General features: G+C 36.6%; 1 protein-coding gene across 2 annotated transcripts; it reads left to right on the top strand.

Moving 5' to 3' along the window:
• The first annotated feature begins 3,053 nt into the window (after nucleotides 1-3,053).
• On the top strand, nucleotides 3,054-19,615 carry btbd3b (BTB (POZ) domain containing 3b). 2 transcript variants are annotated; one of them, XM_073873430.1, is made up of 5 exons: nucleotides 3,061-3,469; nucleotides 3,710-3,959; nucleotides 4,851-4,941; nucleotides 11,907-12,025; nucleotides 15,228-19,615. In XM_073873430.1, exons 2-5 carry the CDS (start codon nucleotides 3,823-3,825, stop codon nucleotides 16,258-16,260), a joined length of 1,380 nt encoding a protein of 459 aa, XP_073729531.1. In that variant the 5' UTR covers nucleotides 3,061-3,469; nucleotides 3,710-3,822; the 3' UTR covers nucleotides 16,261-19,615. The 2 variants fall into 2 exon arrangements, with proteins under 2 accessions (XP_055026851.2, XP_073729531.1); XM_055170876.2 differs by having other exon boundaries at nucleotides 3,054-3,959.
• Nucleotides 19,616-21,520: the final 1,905 nt, after the last annotated feature.

Raw genomic sequence — 21,520 nt, 5'->3', positions numbered from 1 at the left:
ATGCAGAGAAGAATGATTGTCCAAAGCAGAGGGGACAGAGGAACCTCTTCAATATCTGGAATGTCAGGCAACCACTGTCTTAATATTTAATCAGTATTTTTATCAGTGCAACACATTTATACATTACACTTTTGAATACTGTATGCTCTACTGCTTATCACATCAGAAATATGATGGTCAAATAAAATAAAATAGTTTGAATGTGAAGATTCATATCCAAGAAATTTCATCAGACTTTTGGAAATCAGTGCTTTTAGAAATAATGTTTGATTCCTTAGGTTGTGTAAGAGAACAAAAGATAGCTGTGTAATTTAGTGAGTGTCTATACAGCCAATCTCTGTGCTAGATAAATGAAACATTACATGTACTGTAGGTTTATGTGTATTCTTACGAATATGGTCTTACAGTACCAGATGAGTACTAGTTTTGTATTTTATACTTAACTGCACATTGCTAAAGAGATTTATCTTTAATAATTGAATAATTGACAGGTAGAATAGTGTATTTTAGGGTAAAAAGACATACCTTGTAATGAAAAGAGACTAAAAGACCCAATACACTATAAAGAAGAAAATTAAATGGAATTTTGATTTGATTTTGGTTTTAGCTGTGTCCTAATTCAAAGGCTGTGACCTTCTAAGGACGCTACTAGTGTTGTAGTCAAGACCACCTAAACCGAGACCGAGACAAGACCAAGACTTTAAAGGATCGAGACCAAGTCAAGACCAAGACCAAGACAGGCCGAGACCAAGTCAAGACCAAGACCAGTGCAAGTGACTGCATTAAAACACTTATGATAAAATGTGGAGTATGCATATGATTAGGCACTTCTTGTCTGTGTGCGTGCGTGTGTGTATGCGTGTATGCCATCAGAGAAGTTGATAAAATAATCAAAGGCATTGCAGATATGTGGGAATTTATCTTTGTCTATAAGCAAATAAAATTGAACAAACACTAAAGAGCTGAAATCAATTTAGTCTTTCCATGGCTTGCCATCCACTTAACACAATGCAGGTATTTTTAGTAATAAAATTAGAAAAATTGTCATTGGGAGGAACTTAAACAATGCTTAAACAATGCCAACATCATATGCCAAACCTGAATAAATTGCATAAAATTAATGATAAATAAATTCGTGATGTGCCATCAGTTGTGGTCTTGACAGGTCTTGAAATAAAATTCTGAGTCCTCTTTGTCTGAGAACGAGACGAGACCGAGTTAAAATGTGGTCGATTCCGAGACGAGACAAGACCTTTAAAAAGTGGTCTTGAGACCGGTCTCGAGAACTACAACACTAGACGCTACCTCAAAAGTCTCGGCACTCTGTCTTTGAAGGTGGCAGCCTATAAAGTCCACGAAGAGAACTGAAATGAGACTGTCTAGCCTTTGAAGGACCCATAATTTGCGTCACCTCCTGCCCGCGCCTGTCAGCAGGACACAGTAGACGTTTCTGACTTATTAAAATAAATATGGAACCAGAAAAATATTAATTTATTTTAGAAAATATGACATGTTAATGCAGAGTAAACTAACCACCAGTATATCAAATTAATCAATCTTAGAAATATACGCAACATAAACAGAATAATATTACAAAACATAACTTATAATACTAAAGCAGTGAACTTTCTTCTGATAAATACACACTTTTATTTAATAAAGTTTTTAATTATTTATTTTAAAATATCCAGCCATTATATTCAGTCGTTACAGCCTAGGCTGTGAAGGATCCATTCGTTCTATCCTTAACAGTGCATAGAAATAAGGATGCATTTTGAGGCTTCATTTTAAGCAGTCTTCGAATTGGAACGGCCTTACTAGCCTTAAGTCGCGCTGCTGTGACACAATCGGTCTTAGAATACGTCCTTAGAAGGTCGCAGCCTTCGAATTGGGACACAGGTTTTATGTCACATTGGCCTTTCACATTTGTTACATGTGATTCTTATGGTAATAGCAGTAAATTATATAATTACATGCATCTATCCCATAGTACATGTTGTTAAAAATAAATATAAGCCCAAAGCATTCAATTTTAAAATGTAAGGTCCCTTTGAGGAAGTTGCGATCAACTTTACTTATGTATTGTGATGTATTTCCGAGTCAAACTGGAGGAGCTTGTTTTCCACTGTAAATGGATTGGATATAGAAAAGTAGGCATTTCATTCAAAAGTAGAACTTGCAGCAAACTGACAGTTGTAGGGGGCGGGGTTAATGGATGTTCCCGTCCAATACGTCTATCTGACATCATCAGATAGGGATTGCCAAGAGGGCAGAAGTACATTTGCAGATTTTGATTATGATTTGATTAAAGGCGACATTTCACAAAACTTTTTCAAGATGTCAAATAAATCTTTTGTGTCTCCAGAGTACATATGTGATGTTTTAACTCAAAATACCATATATAGATAATTTATAATAGCATGTTAAAATTGCCACTTTGTGGGTGTGAGCAAAAATGTGCCGTTTTGGGGTGTCCTTTTAAATGCAAATGAGCTGATCTCTGCACTTAATGGCAGTGCCGTGGTTGGATAGTGCAGATTGAGGGGGCGGTATTATCCCTTCTGACATCACAAGTGGAGCCAGATTTAAAGACCTATTTTTCACATGCTTATAGAGAATGGTTTACTAAAATTAAGTTACTGGGTTGATCTTTTTCAAAGCAATTATTGCACTTAAACATAGAAAAAGTCATGATATGTCCCCTTTAAGTTTCTGAGGGTACATGAATTAAAATAATAATACTGTCCCACATGTATAGATTGAGTGTTTATAACAAACACCACAATATTCTATTAAAAATAAGAATTGTCAGTTTTGATTTCATGGGGAATCCCTCGTATTCTTTTACACTCCAAATATTGTGAGTTGTATTATTTCACATTTTAATCAACCATATGCAGCTTAGAGAAATGCAGATACAATACATTGTTTACAGAGAAAGAGGATGTCATTTCAGATGTCTTTGCATATTCTAGTAGGGGCTGCGCATGTGGCTTGCAGCCAATCACGGTTTATGAGAGTGCTCATTGGTCGGGCTGTGAGGGATGTCTGCCTTCCATCGATAGGGGGTTACTCTCCGCTCCATCCGTCCATTCAGCCCCCACAGTCAGCAAAAGACACGTTAGAGCGCAGGTCCACGGCAACGAATCCCGCAGAGCTCAGTGTATGTGCTACAGGAGGGGAGAGAGAGTGAGAGAGAGAGAGAGAGAGAGAGAGAGAGAGAGAGAGAGAGAGAGTATTTGTGAACCACTGCAGAAGCACTAAATCTAGGGCTGTCACATATGCTGAAGGAAAGAGAGAGAGAGGAGCAGTGCATGCGTTTATCTAACACCACAGTTATGGGGACTCACCGCTGCTGTACACCCGCGGGTCAAACTCGAAGCAAAGGACAGAAAAGTCAGTCGCCGTATTCACTTTAATCTTCCGTTGGAAGCAGGAGATTGAATTTCTGTCTGTTTGCTCTCAGAAGGTGAAGACTTGGAGTGGATTTTTTCCCCTTGTTTCTTTTCCTTCTCTTCTTTTCAATCAATTCATAGCTGTGCTTTGGGTTCCTCGCTCCTCGCGCTGTCTTTGCGACTCTCTTAGATCCTTGCTTTCCTTCCGAACATCTTCTCTGCATGCATTTCCACTGCTCTGCAGGTGAACACACTCATGGTGGATGCCAAGGGAAGGAACATGAAATGTTTGACGTTCTTGTTAATGCTTCCAGAATCAGTTAAGAGCAAGTCCAAAGGCTCCAAAAAGGGGAGTCCCAGCAGCTCTTCTAAGCTGCCACCGGTTTGCTATGAGATCATCACCTTAAAAACCAAGAAGAAGAAGAAGATGGCAGCGGAGATCTTCCCCACCAAGAAGCCGGCATCGACCACCACCGTTCAGCAGTATCAGCAGCAGAACTTGAATAACAACAACACCATCCAGTGCTGCAATTGGCAGGGTCTCTACTCCACCATCAGAGAGAGGTATGTAAACTTTTGATCTACTCAAAACTTCACTCAGTTGCAAACAGAAAGAAAAATGTATTATAGTGCATACAAGGTTTGTACCAGTTTGTGTGCGATGGTCTACAAATTGATCTACTGGAACGTTGAAATATTTGCATATTTATTAAGATACTACTCTTGATTTTTTATTTCGTATTTAGTAGATTTTGGTGTTTTAGTTTAACTTGTTAGTTACTGAGATAATTTGAGGACATGAAGTTTTTAAATTGTAATTCTGCATTTCGTGAGATATTGTGTCCCAGAGGAGTTGAAAGGAAAGGTTTTTTGCATCCACACTTCTGCTTTCTGTCAAATGACAATATTTATTTTGTCGTCAGGGGAAAGCCTCGTGCCGGAAAAACAAATGTGATCTCTCAGACCTGGCTTTGTAATCACTCTGGAACATTGTTTCTTGTTTACCTATTGCTCCTATGTGGCCCAAAAATACACATGGAAAATGTCATTGTGTTTGTCAGGGTTCAGGGATTGTCCTTTTTCCCTCAAATTAACTATTTAATACGTAAATGGTTGTATAGCATTTTGTCTGAAGTTTTGATTTGGACCCGAATAGGTAGATTTTCACTTTTATCCAAAGCAAATTATAGTATATTCAAGCCATTTTACCTTTTAAAATCCGTATGTGCGTTCTCTCAGAATCTAACCAATAAACTCATAACTGAGTCACATGACCATTCCTATCTATCAAGCACTTTTTTTGATAGTTGCTCTTGATTTTAATTTATGTGCCACTTGTGCTGCAATTCCAAATAGGAGGTCTGGAGATATATGGAGCTCTTGTATAAAATCAATAGTGATATGCTGTGTGTTTTCAACTTAAAGTGATCTCATTACCCATATTTCTCCTTGCAGAAACTCTGTGATGTTCAACAATGAACTGATGGCTGATGTTCATTTTGTTGTGGGTCAGTCTGGAGAAACGGAGAGGCTGCCGGGACACAAGGTGAGTCCTCTTGACCTGCAGCAGACAGACACTGCAGCACTAGCAGGATTTAGAGTTTGTGATGTGCTTCACTGCTGGTGCTAATGGTATTTGAGTTCGTTCTGTTGTATTGTGGCTGGCCAGCCCTGACTCTTTTAAGACGCTCTTTAATTATCAGTGTAAATCAGGGGAAGAGCGTCTGGTTTTGGTCCAGACTCATTTTTTATGCTGGGTTTGTGCTGCGTGTAATTAAGCAGAGCTTGTGATAAACTTCAATACAAAACAATGCAAATTAAATTTAGGGTTTTTTAAACTTAAATGAAACACACGGTGAAGTTGTTTCTGAATTAATTGCTTAAGTCTCTGATGCATGGTGTCTGTTAATGTGGAAATTTGATTGCTCAAATTTTGCTCAGGAAATCTGATAGCAGTTCTCAGTTGAGGTCTCAAAATAAACTTGAAATGTGAGTATGGAGCTATACAATTATTGTAAATTGTATAGGTAAAAAATCTGGATGTGGGTAAAATGTTCAAGTTCACACTGAGATCTTAAATAATATTGACTTTTGATTGCAGACTTGGCAAATCTGAGCTCAGTTTGACACATTCTTAAGATGTCTTCTTAAAGTCGCCATAAAACAGGTGTAGCGATTGCCTTATTTTCCCTGTGGTGACGTATATCCGAGTAAAAACTGCTTCTGAAAGGAAATAAGGCAGGGCTGGATTTGAATTTGTGTATTGAGATCTGATTGGATTGTTTGAAGTTGGGTCATATTGCTAATTGCTAATCGGCAGAGGTTGACACTACTTAAGTATTTTTACTTACTACGTAAAAGTATTTTTGTAATATTTTATCATTGTTTTTCTTTGGAAAACATACATTCCAAAGCATATTATCATAATTTTTACTCCACTACATTTCATAATTTTATGTTTTTGGTTTATATTTAATATTTAAGTACATTAAACATCTAGTATTTTTTTTACTTTTATTTAAGTAAAACTTACTTTTGTACTTTCACTCAAGAAAAGTAAAAGTACATAATTTTGAAGGCACATAAATTAAATAATAATAATAAAAAAGTTTACAAACAAGTCATTTGTAAAAAAAAAAACCACAATATTCCAAAACAAATTACAGTTTTTCATTTTATTTTCATGGCGACTTTAAACTGTATTGGAGAGATTTGTGAAATTTTTGTGTTTTTTTCTCAGGAGAAATATAAGATGCAGGTGATGTATGCAAACGTTCCCACTTGCTTTTATTTTAATCTCATTAGGAAAAATAACTAAAATATAAGGAGATTTATCTGCGATTTTTCTTTTTTTATGGAAGGTGTCTCTCCTCTTTGTAAATGTTTGTCCTCTTTGTAGATGTACATAATTTCAATGTGCTAAAAGTTTGGAATATATATCATTATCAGCTGTTGCAATGGGAAAAAACAGTCTTACTGAGTAAATACATAGCTTTAAAAAACAAAACAGTAGTGGGTACATACAGTAATAACATTCAAATATTTTTTGTGATTCACTAATTGATGCATCAGAGATTGAAGTAGTTATTCTGGTAGTTAGTTTATTAGCTATCATATATTTAGAGATAATATTAATGCTGGGCAAATATTAATCACGATTAATCGCATACAAAATAAAAGTGATTTTTTTTTTGCATAATATGTGTGTGTACTGTGTGTAATTATTATGTATATTTACCCACACACATATATTCATTTAAAAAAAATTATATACATAATAATATTGAATACATAAATATACATATATATATATATATATATATATATATATATATATATATATATATATATATATATCACATGTAAATGTTTCTTAAATACATGGTGTGTGTGTGTGTGTGTGTGTGTGTGTGTACCTGGTAATTGTCATGTTGTGGGGACCAATTGTCCCCACAAAGATAGGAATACCAGTATTTTTGTGACCTTCTGGGGACATTTTGATGTCCCCATGAGGAAACAAGCTTATAAATCAAACAAAATGATGTTTCTTGAAAATGTGTAGTAGTAAAAGGGTTTCTGTGATGGTTAGGGTTAGGGAATGGGGTAGGCAAGGGGAATAGAATATACAGTTTGTATGGTATAAAATGCATTACGTCTATTCAATGTCCCCACAAAACATGGAAACCAGAATGTGTGTGTGTGTGTGTGTGTGCGTGTGTGTGTGTGTTTGTATAAAAAAAACTTTAATTTTGTATACGATTAATCGCGATTAATCTTTGCCCAAATATATCTGATCACTCTCACTGGTTTAACAAATGTGCCATAAATATTATTTTGAAATTGTATTTAATCCAAAGCAGTGTTGTAGGAAAGACCACCTAAACTGAGAACAAGACAAAAAATGGATAAATTTACATCTTGGATTTTGTGGGCCTTTTTATTAATTTGTTGACAGATTTCTTTTTGGACAATCTCCCATTCATCTCTTACCGGCAACAGTAACTAAAGAAACCAAATAAGAAAAGGGTCAATGATTGCTTTTAAAGCCAGACGTTTTATATGCAGTCACATTAATTATGTGATGATGTGTTAATTACGTTACCACGTAAATCAGACAATGCACTTGCAATGTAGTGTAATTCCCAAAGTTGTGGTCTAGACCGGCTTTGAAATAAAATCCAGAGACAACTAAGTCCGAGACCAAGACAGGGCCGAGACCAAAGACTTTCGAGACCAAGACAAGACCTTTAAAAAATGGTCTCAAGACGGGTCTCGAGTACTACAACACTAATCCAAATAACCCTGTACATCATCTCATGAAAATGTAAAACGGACAAATCACATCATCCTGTAAAACTTTTTGGGGTGGTTTTTCGGACAGGGATTAGCTTAAACCAAGATTAGGTCTTAGTTAAATTAGGATATCATAATTTATGAATAAACACTGCTGGTGTGCATCTTGAGACAGCACATCCACTGATATATTTTAAGATATGTCTGAGTAAGTTGTTTTCAATCAAGACAACATCGACATTTAAGTTAGTCTGGAACTAGGCTTAAGCCCTTTCTGGGAAACCGCCCCTTTAAGGTTAAAATCTCTCTGTTGAGGGTAATCTGAGAAGAACTGCAGTTGTAAATATAAGTCTATTTAAATCTATTATAATTCTGGTTTACATCTTTTCCCATTTAACTGACCTCCACTTAACGAGTAAAACCCCTTTACTCTTCCACTCGTATCTCAATGTGTTTACAAGCTGTCTTCCGTTGCTTTATTTCTAATATTTAGTGCTGCTCTGGGATCTGTATTATTATATGTGGCATTATTGTTTGGCCTCAGGCCAGTTTTGACTCCACCAAAAACCCATTGAAACCCATTGTTTTGTGTTTTACTCTTATATTTTATTGAAACAGTCAGGGCTGATTTATCTTTTAAAGAATTCTGGCACGACTCATCTTTTATCCATTTAGGAGGGCAGAATGAAAAGCTATGATTGGCTGATATGTAATGCGTTATAAAGCCCATTTAGGCAAGGGCATTGTATTTCTTTCTTGCATGGTCACAGCCAATATTGCAATGAGCCATGAAGAGTTATTACCGAGACCTTTTTATGATGTCCATTTGGCCGGGGTTCAATTATGCATTATCATTTTATATGGGAAGAGTGTGTTTGCTTCTAGCAAAGTCTCGATTGCATTTGAGTGCAAAATTACCCTCAGCATTTTTTGAGGGTCTTCTTAGTAACAACATCTTTTTTATGGGCTTTCCACATGAGAGACATCGAAAGGGTGAAAAAACACAACTTCACTGACGCAGCATTAAAAAAGCCTGCGTGATAAAGATACGCCTGCGTGAGGTTACATTGAATTGTGCCCATGTTATATAATGCCTCCGCATCACTGTGTTGGCCTCTGATTTCATCATTAGCTACAGTACATTCACCCATTAGCATCAGCCGGATAACTTTTAACTTCAGCAGCCACTTCCACACCAGTGTCAAACACTCTTTGCTTGGGCAGGAAAACCAATTGCCATTTACACGAGTAGCACAGGTTTTGTAAGCCCAGAGGGAAATTACAACCGTAATTAAACATTGCTCTTTGTTGGTGAAATTTCGTGTTTACTTTCCACTCAAATGACTCCAGGGAGCTGAAATTTAAAAGAGCCAAGCGTTAAACATACAATGCATCAATTGGGAAGTTGTAAGAAATGAAACATTCCTATATAATATCTGTGGTTTTCTATGAATTAGGGTTTATAATAGATATTGTTTTTCACCTCTCATGTGGAAGGGTCTCTTGATAAGTCTACACTCTTAAAAATAAAGTGGCTATTAAAGGTTCTTCACATCATTGACATAGAAGAACCATTGTTGGCTCTTCAAAAAACCATTTAGTCAAAGATTTGTAAAATAAACTTCTTTATTAACTTTTAATAGTCTAAAGATAATTTTTCCACTATTTCACAAAAGGTTCTTTGAATGTTAAAGGAATAGTCTACTCATTTTCAATATTAAAATATGTTATTACCTTAACTAAGAATTGTTGAAACATCCCTCTATCATCTGTGTGCGTGCACGTAAGCGCTGGAGCGCGCTGCGACGCTTCGATAGCATTTAGCTTAGCCCCATTCATTCAATGGTACCATTTAGAGATAAAGTTAGAAGTGACCAAACACATCAACGTTTTTCCTATTTAAGACGAGTAGTTATACGAGCAAGTTTGGTGGTACAAAATTAAACATAGCGCTTTTCTACGCGGATTTAAAAGAGGAACTATATTTTATGGCGTAATAGCACTGTTGGGAGTACTTCGACTCGCCTGAAAAGTCCGCTCCCCTTCTCCCTCTCATAATTGGAAAGGGAGGGTGTTACTGCGCCGAGTCGAAGTACTCCCAAAAGTGCTATTACGCCATAAAATGTAGCTCCTCTTTTAAATCCGCTTAGAAAAGCGCTACGTTTTATTTTGTACCACCAAACTTGCTCGTATAACTACTCGTCTTAAATAGGAAAAACGTTGATGTGTTTGGTCACTTCTAACTTTATCTCTAAATGGTACCATTGAATGAATGGGGCTGAACTAAATGCTATCGATGCGCCGCAGCGCGCTCCAGCGCTTACGTGCACGCACACAGATGATAGAGGGATGTATCAACAATTCTTAGTTAAGGTAATAACATATTTTAATATTGAAAATGAGTAGACTATTCCTTTAAAGGTTCCTTATGGAACCAAGGGGAGACCTCAGGATTTTTTTAAAGCGTAAAGGATAAAGATAATAAAAATGGGACACTTTGGAAATGTCAGATAGAGACAGATTTAAAAAAAGCAATAAATGAAAAGTAGAAACATTTTTTGTCTCACTCTGCAACACAGTTCATTTATTGTGTTCAGAATGATGTTTGAAACCACCATTGCTGATGAATTAACATTAGATAAATTACATGATTTAGGTTTATTTGTCTAGATAACATTTCTTTGCAAGTCCCAAATTAAAAATGGTTACTTAAAAACATTCTGTCTTAGAGTCAAAATAAAATGACTATATATGGGCTATAATAATTCACAAAACATTTATGCAACACAAATTAATTGTTAATGTGAATGAAAAGGAATTAAGCCTGGCACTGGGGGTAACCAAAGGGATAGTTCACACAAAAATGAAAAATCTTTCATCATTTACTCACTATCATGTTGTTCTACCCATTAACTTTGATAGTGGGAAGAACAAATGGAAGTCAGTGGGTACCGTCAACTGTGTGCTTACCATCACTTCAATATCAAATCCAAAAGCATATTAAAATATCCTCTTTGTGTTTAGCAGAATAAAGAAACTCATACATGTTTGAAACAATATGAGGGGGAATAAATGAAGTTTGGGTAGAAAACGCAATAAATCCATTTAATGTGTTTATAAATAAATGTGTTTTCTATACTATTTTCTGTTATACATTTTTTTACATAGCATATTTAGGTTACAATAACATTAAAAATTCAAATCCATAATTTGATTTTCAAAGATTTATTATAAAAACTGATGATTTTTTCCACAAAATGCAATAAATCCATGACGTGTTTTTTTTCAAAATGCTATAAATCTATTGAATCAATATATACTGTAAATGTGCATTCATCTTTGCCATCTTATATTCATTTAGTTGACTAGTGGTATACACTGATTCAAAAAAATAAACATTAATAGTATTAATAAAACACTTACTTTGTCATATTAAGAACACTCTTATTGCTGCTGTCATCCTTGGAATGTCGTCGCTGAACTTTTTTTGACAGCAATCAGCTGAAAAATGTTTTGTTCCTGCTCGATTTTCATTGACTTTGTGTAAAATAATGGAGAGTTTTTCATAAGATCCCCTGAGGTCAATGTGTTAGCATGACAGAAGCTTGATGCTGTCGTGTGAGAACAAGCAACAGCCGGCATTTTCCTTCGTCCGAGTGCCCCGAGTTGCTTACGTTTCTTCCCCGTCACATAAAACCACCTCAGGTTTATTAATGCCATCAAAAGTATCATTGTGTTTTTGTTTGTTTGTTGATCACGAAGTACAAAGTAGATGAGGAAAACTAGGATTCTGTGTGTATTCAACGCGTCGCCATTGTTGTTTACAATGCGAGGAATAGTGCGCTGTGATTTGTTGAGCAGATTTATTGCATTCTGCAGAGAAGGAGGACTGCCGTTTATCACGTTTTGGGAAAAAAGGGAGAAAGATGATAGAATAACACGGCGGATATTGGATTTTGCGTGAAATTAAGAATTTACTTTTTAATACTGACAATAGTGATTTTGGTGGTAACTAATTTGTAAAAATTGCGTTTTCCGTGTTTTGGATCCAAACTCTTCAAATGATGACAGAATTTAAATTTTTAGGTGAATTATCCCTTTAAGTACCCCCAAAGCCACGTCATTGAGGCTTAAGTACTTATTCATTGACATTAACAATGTATTTCCTTAAAAACAGGATTGGCAAACACTGATGTATACAAATATTTTTCTCAACAGTATGTCCTCGCTGTTGGAAGCTCTGTTTTTCACGCCATGTTCTACGGTGAGCTAGCAGAAGACAGCGATGAAATACGTATTCCTGATGTGGAACCTCCAGCCTTTCTGGCCATGTTAAAGTAAGACTCTTATGTAATAATACCTTAATGCGTCAGGTCTACGCTGCCTGACCCTTTCATCATCTGCACTTCAAAACCATTATTAACTTTCTGTACTGATAATTTAGCTATAATTGTTGTCAATTAAGCACAGGAGTGAGAAAATCGTTCTCACTGATCTAAGTACCATCTCTTTGGACTTCATCCAGAAGGGTTAATTGACTACACTGACATGTAATTTCCTTACAACCAACAGTTCAAGACCATTAAAGGCTATCTGGCCTTTGGAAGAATTTAAAGTTCTGAGGGAAACCATCTGAGCAGTTAGGTTTATTTAAATTGATAGAAACTATAAATAGCTTTTTTTAACTAAAAGTAATTTCGAATGGAGAATTCAGTTCAGGTACCACTCTGAAAAATCTAAAAGCTCTTTGGAAGGACTATGTGGGTCTTGGAAATCTTTGTGCAGTGCTGGATGTAAGCATTTCCAGAAAGACTTGCTTTGTATTTTACAATCAGATGTTTAATCCCTGACTGCAAGTGGCACTAATCTTAAACGTTAAATACAATTTAAGCTTAAACTGAGAGAAAATGAATAATGAAGTAAGATTAGCTTGTCCTCCTCTACAAAGGCTCGGGCCATGACAGAGGTATCTCGTAGATCTGAGCTCATGCTTTTCAATCCACGTCTCTTGAGAGACATTCTGTGTTCTCCTCTGTCTTTCTTCTCTCTTTCTCTCTCTATCTCTTACTCTCTCTCTATCTCAAGAGAGATTTATCATCCCCTCTCTATCATCATCCCTCCATTGCCATAAAGAATAAAAATGCAAATGTTATCTTTTGCATCATATATGTTGCTTCTCTTTGACAAACACATGCAAAGCACTGTACAAGTCATTTCAATTTACATTTTTAAATGTTGACTAGTGATGAGTTACTAAGTCTGTGATAAGTTGCCAAGTTAAGTTTAAGTGATGTTAAAACATACAGTACTGTGCAAAAGTCTTAGGCCACCATGCCAGAATTAGATGAGTTGTTTTTGCAATGTTATAGTGATCATATATAATTGTTTCTCAGTCTCTTTGATAGAATACATTCAGAAAATACAGGAAATGTGTATGTAGAATTAAAAACCATAAAAATGTAAACTGATGCGTCAAGTTTTTAGGGTAAACTCCCCTTTCACTTGAGTAATAGCAGGAAACTGCAGGATCTCTTAAACCTAAATAAAATTAAATCCTAATTTCTAATTTACTTCATTCTGCTCAAAAACGCTCAAGATGTGTATAGTGCCAAGAGAGGTCACACTATACACCGACAATCTCTAAAGAAGACATTTAGTCCTGAAATGTTTATTTTTGTACATATTTCCTGTATTTTCTGTTTGTATTTTAATAAAATAAATTGAAAAATAAATATGGATGGACAATAAAACTTCTAAAACTGGTTCACCAAGTCTGGTGGTGGTGGCCTAACTGTGGGTTTACACCAAACGCGAAGCGTGCAATCGCATCGCGTTGCTCGCGCTAGATGTCTCGCAGGATTTAACTTTGTGTCATGCAAATTTTTCGCTCGAGTTGAATATTTTCGGGCGAAGACACGTTTGAGGCGAATGGCGCGTGTTTTCACGGCAATCGTGTCATTCGCATCGGCCCACGCGAGGACGCCTCTGATCGCGTCTTTGCATTGACTTTGTATGTAATCTACTCTAGCAAATCATTGAACTCGCATCTGGTGTAAACCCACAGTAAGATTTTACAGCAAATGTAGATTTCAAATGCATCTGACATGTTTTCTTGTAAATTAGCCTTTTTTTATCAGGCTCTTATGCTTAGGTTCAGTCATTTAAAGGTGCAGTGTGTAAATTTTAGCGGCATCTAGTGGTGAGGTTGCAAATTGCAACCAACGGCTCAGTCCACTGCTCACCCCTCGCTTTTGAAACACATAGAGGAGCTACGGTAGCCGCCACCAGACAAACATGTCATCATCAGAGACAACTTAGTAAAAAGATTTGTCCGTTAAGGGCTTCTGTAGAAAAATGGCGGCACAAAATGGCGACTTCCATGTAAGGGGACCCCCGGTGTATGTAGATAAAAAGGTCTCGTTCTAAGGTAATAAACACATAACAGTTCATTATGAAAGGTCTTTAAACACCCCTGATAATATAGTTTTGTATATTATTTGCATTTCTGTCAAGAGATCCTTCTAAAAAATTACACACTGCACCTTTAACTTTGATGACAATGATGTTACTAATCATTAATTAAAAGGCTTTATTTCACAAATTTTGTCACTTTAGTCATTACATCTCATTTGTTTTGCTGCAAAACCCTTTAAGTGCAAACAAGCGTTTTGGCAAAACCTCCACCTTAAAAAAATCAAAATTTGCAAAATCAGTAAAGATGCAACTAGAAACATTGCAAATGATGAAAGTCAGAATTTAATGAAGAAACTGAACCACACATCAAGCACTGTGATCCATTTCAGTGCGGATTATATTCAGGTCCAAGTTGGGAAACAAGTTTGAATTTGATCCACGATGTTTTGTGCACAATGAGAACTTTGCGGTAAAAAAACGGCTTGGCGTCCATCAACAAAGCTGTATTTCTGAATGGCCTGAGGCTGGGATTAAGCATATTTGAAGCTAAATTATTTGATGACCATATATCACACGCCGAGAGCATTTGGTTAATATCATTATCTCGTTTTTGACGGAGGTTGCATTAAGTGGCTTTTGTAGCTCTTCGTATGTCATAGTTTTTTATAGTGTTTATGTTGTTTTATAGAGTATTAGTGGTTTGTTCCAGTCCAAAATGTATTATAGGAATGATTGTATTAGACTTGCTAATAGCATGATCAATTCAGCTTAACATCTTTCCCCGAGGACACAAGTCAAAGTGCCTGCCAAATAATTTATATTCTGCTAGTTACATTATAGCTATTCTTATATTTTCTGAATAGCGTCTTTGTCATTTCAAAATTTAGTATTTCCATCCAATTGTTGTAGTTTTTAGACCTGGCAATGCTTTTCCTTTGTCTTGTGTGGACCATAAACTCCCAGCAAATGCATGGGGGCTCATGCTGATAGCACATCATAAAATATTAGTTTCAGGCTGTGCTAGTAATAGCAGGTTACAATGCCTTCTAAAGTACTGCATAGTTTTTAAATTACTACCGTCGATTGCACACTGCGCAGTTAACCCTGAATATTTGTGTTTTTCAGGTACATCTACTGTGACGAAATTGACTTGAGTGCGGACACTGTGCTGGCGACATTATACGCAGCCAAGAAGTACATAGTACCTCACCTGGCTCGGGCCTGCGTCAACTTTTTGGAAACGAGCCTTAGCGCTAAGAACGCCTGCATTCTTTTATCTCAAAGCTGCTTATTCGAAGAGCCAGACTTAACGCAACGCTGCTGGGAAGTTATCGACGCTCAGGCAGAACTGGCGCTTAAATCCGAGGGCTTTTGTGACATTGACGTTCAAACCCTGGAGAGCATCCTCGGTCGAGAGACTCTAAACGCAAAGGAGATTGTTGTGTTTGAAGCAGCGTTGAGCTGGGCCGAGGCTGAATGTCAGAGAAAGGAGTTGAATTTAACTATTGACAATAAACGCAAAGTTCTGGGTCAGGCCGTCTACCTGATCCGTATCCCTACCATGGGTCTCGATGATTTCGCTAATAGTGCCGCCCAGTCCGGAGTTTTAACGCTTAATGAAACTAATGACATTTTCTTATGGTATACGGCGGCCAAGAAGCCGGAGCTGCAGTTCGCCAGCCAACCTCGTAAAGGATTGACGCCGCAGAAGTGCCATCGCTTTCAGTCTTGCGCCTACCGCAGCAACCAGTGGCGCTACCGTGGACGCTGTGACAGCATTCAGTTCGCCGTCGATAAACGGGTGTTTATCGCCGGTTTCGGCCTTTACGGCTCGAGCTGCGGGTCTGCCGAGTACACGGCCAAGATCGAGCTGAAACGACAAGGTGTCGTCCTGGGAACCAACCTCAGCAAGTACTTTTCGGATGGTTCCAGCAACACTTTCCCCGTTTGGTTCGATTACCCGGTTCAGATCGAACCTGACACTTTCTACACAGCCAGTGTGGTTCTTGATGGAAATGAGTTGAGTTATTTTGGTCAGGAGGGCATGACAGAAGTTCAGTGTGGAAAGGTCACCTTTCAGTTTCAGTGCTCTTCAGACAGTACCAATGGCACGGGTGTGCAGGGCGGACAGATTCCAGAACTCATCTTCTATGCCTAGCAAGAGTAACTTGTCGGTGTGAAATTGGAATAGCTTTACATTGCGTACAATATCTTTTTCTATTACATTGCAAAATCTTTCTCCACTGGTCTGAGCTTACCCAAACTGAGACACAACTGATATGACAAGACTTCTGTTTTCAGCTCTAACTCTTGTTGAGGTCCTTCTGTATTTCCTCCATGTCTTAATGTGAATTAAATATTTAATTTAAAAGCTCTAAATAAGGCTGCACCTGTTTACGAATGAAAATCGTATTTCGATTGATGTTTGCCAGGTCTGACTCCAAATCTAATATGCGAAGTGGGCCACAAGACAAGAATTGAGGAGCTCAGGTACAAAGCATCCAAACGTCACTACGTCAAAAGTGCGATAATGATATTAACTGAATGCTCTCGGCACATATTATACGTTTATCAAATACTTTCACTTTAAATCTGCTTAATCCCATCCTCAGACCATTCAAGAGTCTGATAAAAAATATTAGACGCACTTAGATGGTATTGTATCTGAGCTCTTTAATTGTAGGTTGGGCCAAGCGTGTGATGACCACATCCACCTTGTCCACTTCTGGAGCTGAGCCTTGCAGTTGCCTTTTATCTTATTAACATCATAAGGACAACAATTATGAGCACTGGATTTGTGTTATATGTACAGTATTTAAATGTGAATTAAATTATATGATATATAGATATACTATATTATCACTCCATGGCTATATCTGCTGTTTACAATGACTATGCCATGTTAGTGAACGCTTGCACATGTATATTGTAGCAATAGTGAACAAACTCATCATCTGTCAATATCAGTCTAATACCACTATTACATTTCAAGGCAATCAAAATACTAACACCAAAGTTACATTCAACAACCCTGAATCACAGAAACTACCTTGTGAGTAATAGGCAATTGCCAAGCACAGACCATCATAGACATTTTTCCGATCTTTAGCTTTAGAAACGTTAGCTTCTTTGCATCAATCATATTGACGAAATTGTAACTTTTGATCATAAACATATAAGTGTGTTTGCACTGGAAAGTCTTTGACCTTGAAATGATATGTACAGTGAACTGCCTCATGTTGTATTATATTATTTAGAATGAGGATAATATTTATCTTATAATAAAATGTTTCTGTTCTCTAATGAGTTTAATGAAATGTGGCATATTTGTTTAAAACGTTACATTCTCTTTCACGTCGGTTTTATAAAGTGCACAAAAAATTAAATACATCCTTTAATTTAGCTGAAATAACAGGTTATATTTTCATAAGTATACCGTATATCATTTACACCTCTGTAAGTGTTGTGTTCATGGATAATTAGCAGAATAATTAGCTGTCAGCCAACAAACCATTTTCACGCTACTAAATGGGATGTTGTCAACTAACATTATATCACATAAAGACAAGTTATCATGCATTTCATTTTGTCTGGTTTAAGCTGTAATTACCAGCATTGAAGGTGTTTTTATGAAACGGTAATTTTATTCCCTGCAGACATATTAGCGACAATTAGCAGTGAGCAGAAGATAAATAATTACTACTTAAACTAGTTAAAAAATGACAAATTCATATTTTTTGTCCAGTTTCACAACAGAATATTAATCATGTGAATAAAGTCTGTTAGCTCCGTACTGGCGTATTATAGAAACCATCAAACTAATTACACCTTTAGCTTCCACTGCAAATGATATGCCTTTTAAAACATATTAAATACCAACAAAATCTTATGGCAATTCGTACGTAATTTTCAAGGTGGCCTATTCGTATTAATTCGTAACCACATTTTGTATGATGTAAGGTTTGGTCACACTACACTTTTCTTTCCACTGACTTTAATTTATTTGCGTGCAAATGGAACAGACCGAAAAAATTTCATGTCTGGTGAACTCTGACCTGCGATTTCGTGTGACATGGAGATATGTCATGGTGTGACATTACTCTACTGAAAATCAAAAATGAACTTAAAAAAGCACTCCCCGTCCATATTCGCAGAAAGCCCAAAAATATTCAACCCAATCTCACGGCAATTCGTGTTATAGTCACAAAATATTTGATTAATTTACACGATTTTATGTTATTGACATGATTTTCCGCTGTTTTTCGTGCTATTGAGCACGAATGTCTTTTTCGTGTCACAATTTCTATATATAGTTTTTCGTGTCTGTGGCACGACTTTCTTTGTCTTGTCATTTTATATTTTGTTTTCTCATTGTTTTTCTTATTTTTTAATCATTGTCACTTGGGGTTAGATTTTTATTTTTTCTAAACCCCCACAAGTTCTAACCTAATCCCAATTTTTGAGATTTTTTAACACCCCACCCATTTATGCCCTAAACCCAACTTTTAGGTCTTTTGTTCTCAAACTCCAAAGAACATTAATTATCTTTTCCTTTATTTAAATTAAATTTTTTTATTCCTTTTGCCGTATCCCCCACCCCTCTCTTATCAAACCCATTTTACGACAGTTCAAAAATGCTCCCTATTTTAATTCTGACTTTGTTCCTAATTTTTAACTTTTGCTCGTCCTGTATCTGTATCTTTTAAACCAGTTGAAGATTCTAGAGATTTTTTATTATGGTTGTGGCTTGATCTGACATTTTTTTGTATATTTTATTTCCCTCTTCTTATCCCAAATATGAGGTTTTAAAGTGTACCTGTGCCTGAGCCAGCCAACGAGGCGTTCAGTTCCCCTAACTCCAACCCCAAGCGAGAATAGTTTTAAAAGCGGAGGAAAAACATGTACAAACCAATACATAAAATTACATCCAAACCCCAAATCTAACCAAGTGACAATGATTGAAAAATAGGAAAAAACTATGAGAAAACAAAATATAAAATGACACGATGAAGAGGGACGTGCCACAGACACAGAAGACTATTTATAGAAATATGTGCTCAATGGCACGAAAAACAACAAAAAATCGCATCAATAACACAAATAAATTAATCAAATATTTGTGACTATAACACGGCTTGCAGAGCCGTAGTTATAGTAGAGTAGAAATATTCGCATGCTCAAAGTCTAGTGTGACCGCCACCTTACTTTCACCTCTGCGACATAACAATTTCAATTTCATATGAATTAGCCAACTCGTGAAATACGTACAAATCCCTGTGAGATCAGGCTGAAAATACATGCATATCAATGCAACTGAATTTTGATGTATTTGTTTTTTGTGAAATTATCCATCACATGAGCTACTTTAATCTTTGTGCACTACTATGAAGAGGTCATTGATGGAGCTTACTGTGAATGTGTATAATGCATTTGTTTATGTGTTACAGTGCAGAGAGACTTATGAATGTGTATGGTAGTTGAACATGGAAATAAACACGCAGTTCTGTTCTGATCATCCGTGACTGGCTTTTCTAGTGTTGCTTTTATCCAACTGCATCATCTTAAAAAACAAACTTACCGTAAGCTCATATTGTGGTTTTGTCTATAAAGAGTAGAGTTTAATAGAAAGACATTTCCCAGGGCAGTCCTTCAACATGAAGATGTGTATAGAAGCATCTTGTCAAAGCCTCCATTTACCCCCCACCACCAGAGATCAATATTGTGTTTGTAGATTTTTGGTAAGAACTCTCAGAAGGACAGTAAGCAGCCTTGGTGAAGCGAAAAAATAGAGTGAGTAATTTTGTGTGCTTTGGTTGTAGGCTACATGGAATTTTTGTTTACCTCTGAATAGATTCCTAGATGTGTGCAGGGTTGCTAAACGACCCGGTATAAGCAGATCAATAGCCTGTCATGTCAATCAGCAGGCTTTCATCTAAAATCGGTCTCAAGATCTCATTCTTGGTGTTAACTTTGGCAGGCTTGGTTATAAAAAGTGTTTAAGTGCTAAGGGCTAAACCAAGCTTGGGTCTGAATATATAATGTGAGTTTGGGCAGTTCATAGAGCAATGTGTTCTTACGATGGATATTTTCAGCATGCCTCTTACAAATTATGAAAACAGTACACTCTTAATAAGGTGCTATAGTTTGCTCAATTGGTAGAGCATTGCATTAGCAGAACAAAGATCATCGGTTCAAATACCAGGGATCACACACACACACACACACACACACACACACACACACACACACACACACACACACACACACACACACACACACACACACACACACACACACACACACACACACACACACACACACCAAAAAATGCATAGCTTGCTTAAATGTGCTGTAATCACTTTGGATATAAACCATCTGTCAAGTGCATACATGTAAATGTAAGTGCACGCTGCCATAATACAGTGGTTCCCTTTTTTCCTTGGGGTCCTCCCTATGGCAATCTGAGGCCCCCAGGCCTCCAGCATACAGTTTAGATACAGTAGGAGACCATTTTAACCTCCTGGGGTCTAAGGGGTTTTTAGGGCCCTGGGGAAGTTTTGACATGCACTGATTATTTCAGTTGCTTAAAAACATATTAATGGCAAAACTCTCATAACACTGTGTTCAGCACAAACTGGGCTACAATATTATATGAGCAACATGTATGTACATGTTTGTATTTTTTAAAGAAAAATGTTTATGCATGGTTTTTGAAAAAGAAAAAAATTTAAGTCACTGATATAAGTCCAAAAAACCCATACTAAACATGTTTTCCCACGACTTTTCAAAACAGGATTTAGTAGTCTAGAGTTTTTTCTTCATAATAATCTGAAAATCATTCGGCCTACTCATTCACATAAAACAATATATTGATTTACAATTTCTAAGACACTTTTGCTTGGGAAAGGCCATATGCGTGGAGGCGGGAAAGCTCCTGAACAATCAGTGATTGACAGCTAAGGAAACAAAAGAGTTGCATAATTAGCCACATAATGAGCCTTGTAGAAATGTTCAAGAGGAATGCAACTTATACAGTCGAGCTCAAAATTATTCATACCCTTTGTAAATATTACCAAAAAAGGCTGTGAAAATAAATCTGCATCGTTAATACTTTTGATCTTTAATTAAAAAACAAATCTACAAAAATCCAACCTTTCATTGGAGAGTAATAATGAGAGAAATATTTTTCTCTAATACACACTGCTCACAATTAATCATACCCTTTTATTCAATACTTTTTGTAACCTCCTTTTCCCAAGAGAACAGCTCTGAGTCTTCACCTATAATGCCTGATGAGTTTGAAGAACACCTGACAAGAGTTTAGAGACCATTCCTTCATGCAGAATCTCTCCAGATCCTTCAGATTCCAGCTCCATGTTGGTGCTTCTCTTCTTCAGTTCATCCCACTCATTTTCTTT

This window comes from Misgurnus anguillicaudatus, chromosome 11 (genome assembly GCF_027580225.2).
Source record: "Misgurnus anguillicaudatus chromosome 11, ASM2758022v2, whole genome shotgun sequence".
NCBI classification, from domain to species: domain Eukaryota; kingdom Metazoa; phylum Chordata; class Actinopteri; order Cypriniformes; family Cobitidae; genus Misgurnus; species Misgurnus anguillicaudatus.
The sequence above is the reverse complement of the archived record's forward strand: the minus strand, read 5'-3'. Positions and strand labels throughout refer to the sequence as shown.

Excerpts from the sequence above, each read along its gene's own strand:
- btbd3b (XM_055170876.2), top strand. The coding sequence starts at position 3,652 with ATGGTGGATGCCAAGGGAAGGAACATGAAATGTTTGACGTTCTTGTTA. Across the intron at positions 3,960-4,850 it reads TACTCCACCATCAGAGAGAG|AAACTCTGTGATGTTCAACA; the intron begins GTATGTAAACTT and ends TTCTCCTTGCAG. Across the intron at positions 4,942-11,906 it reads AGAGGCTGCCGGGACACAAG|TATGTCCTCGCTGTTGGAAG; the intron begins GTGAGTCCTCTT and ends TTTTCTCAACAG.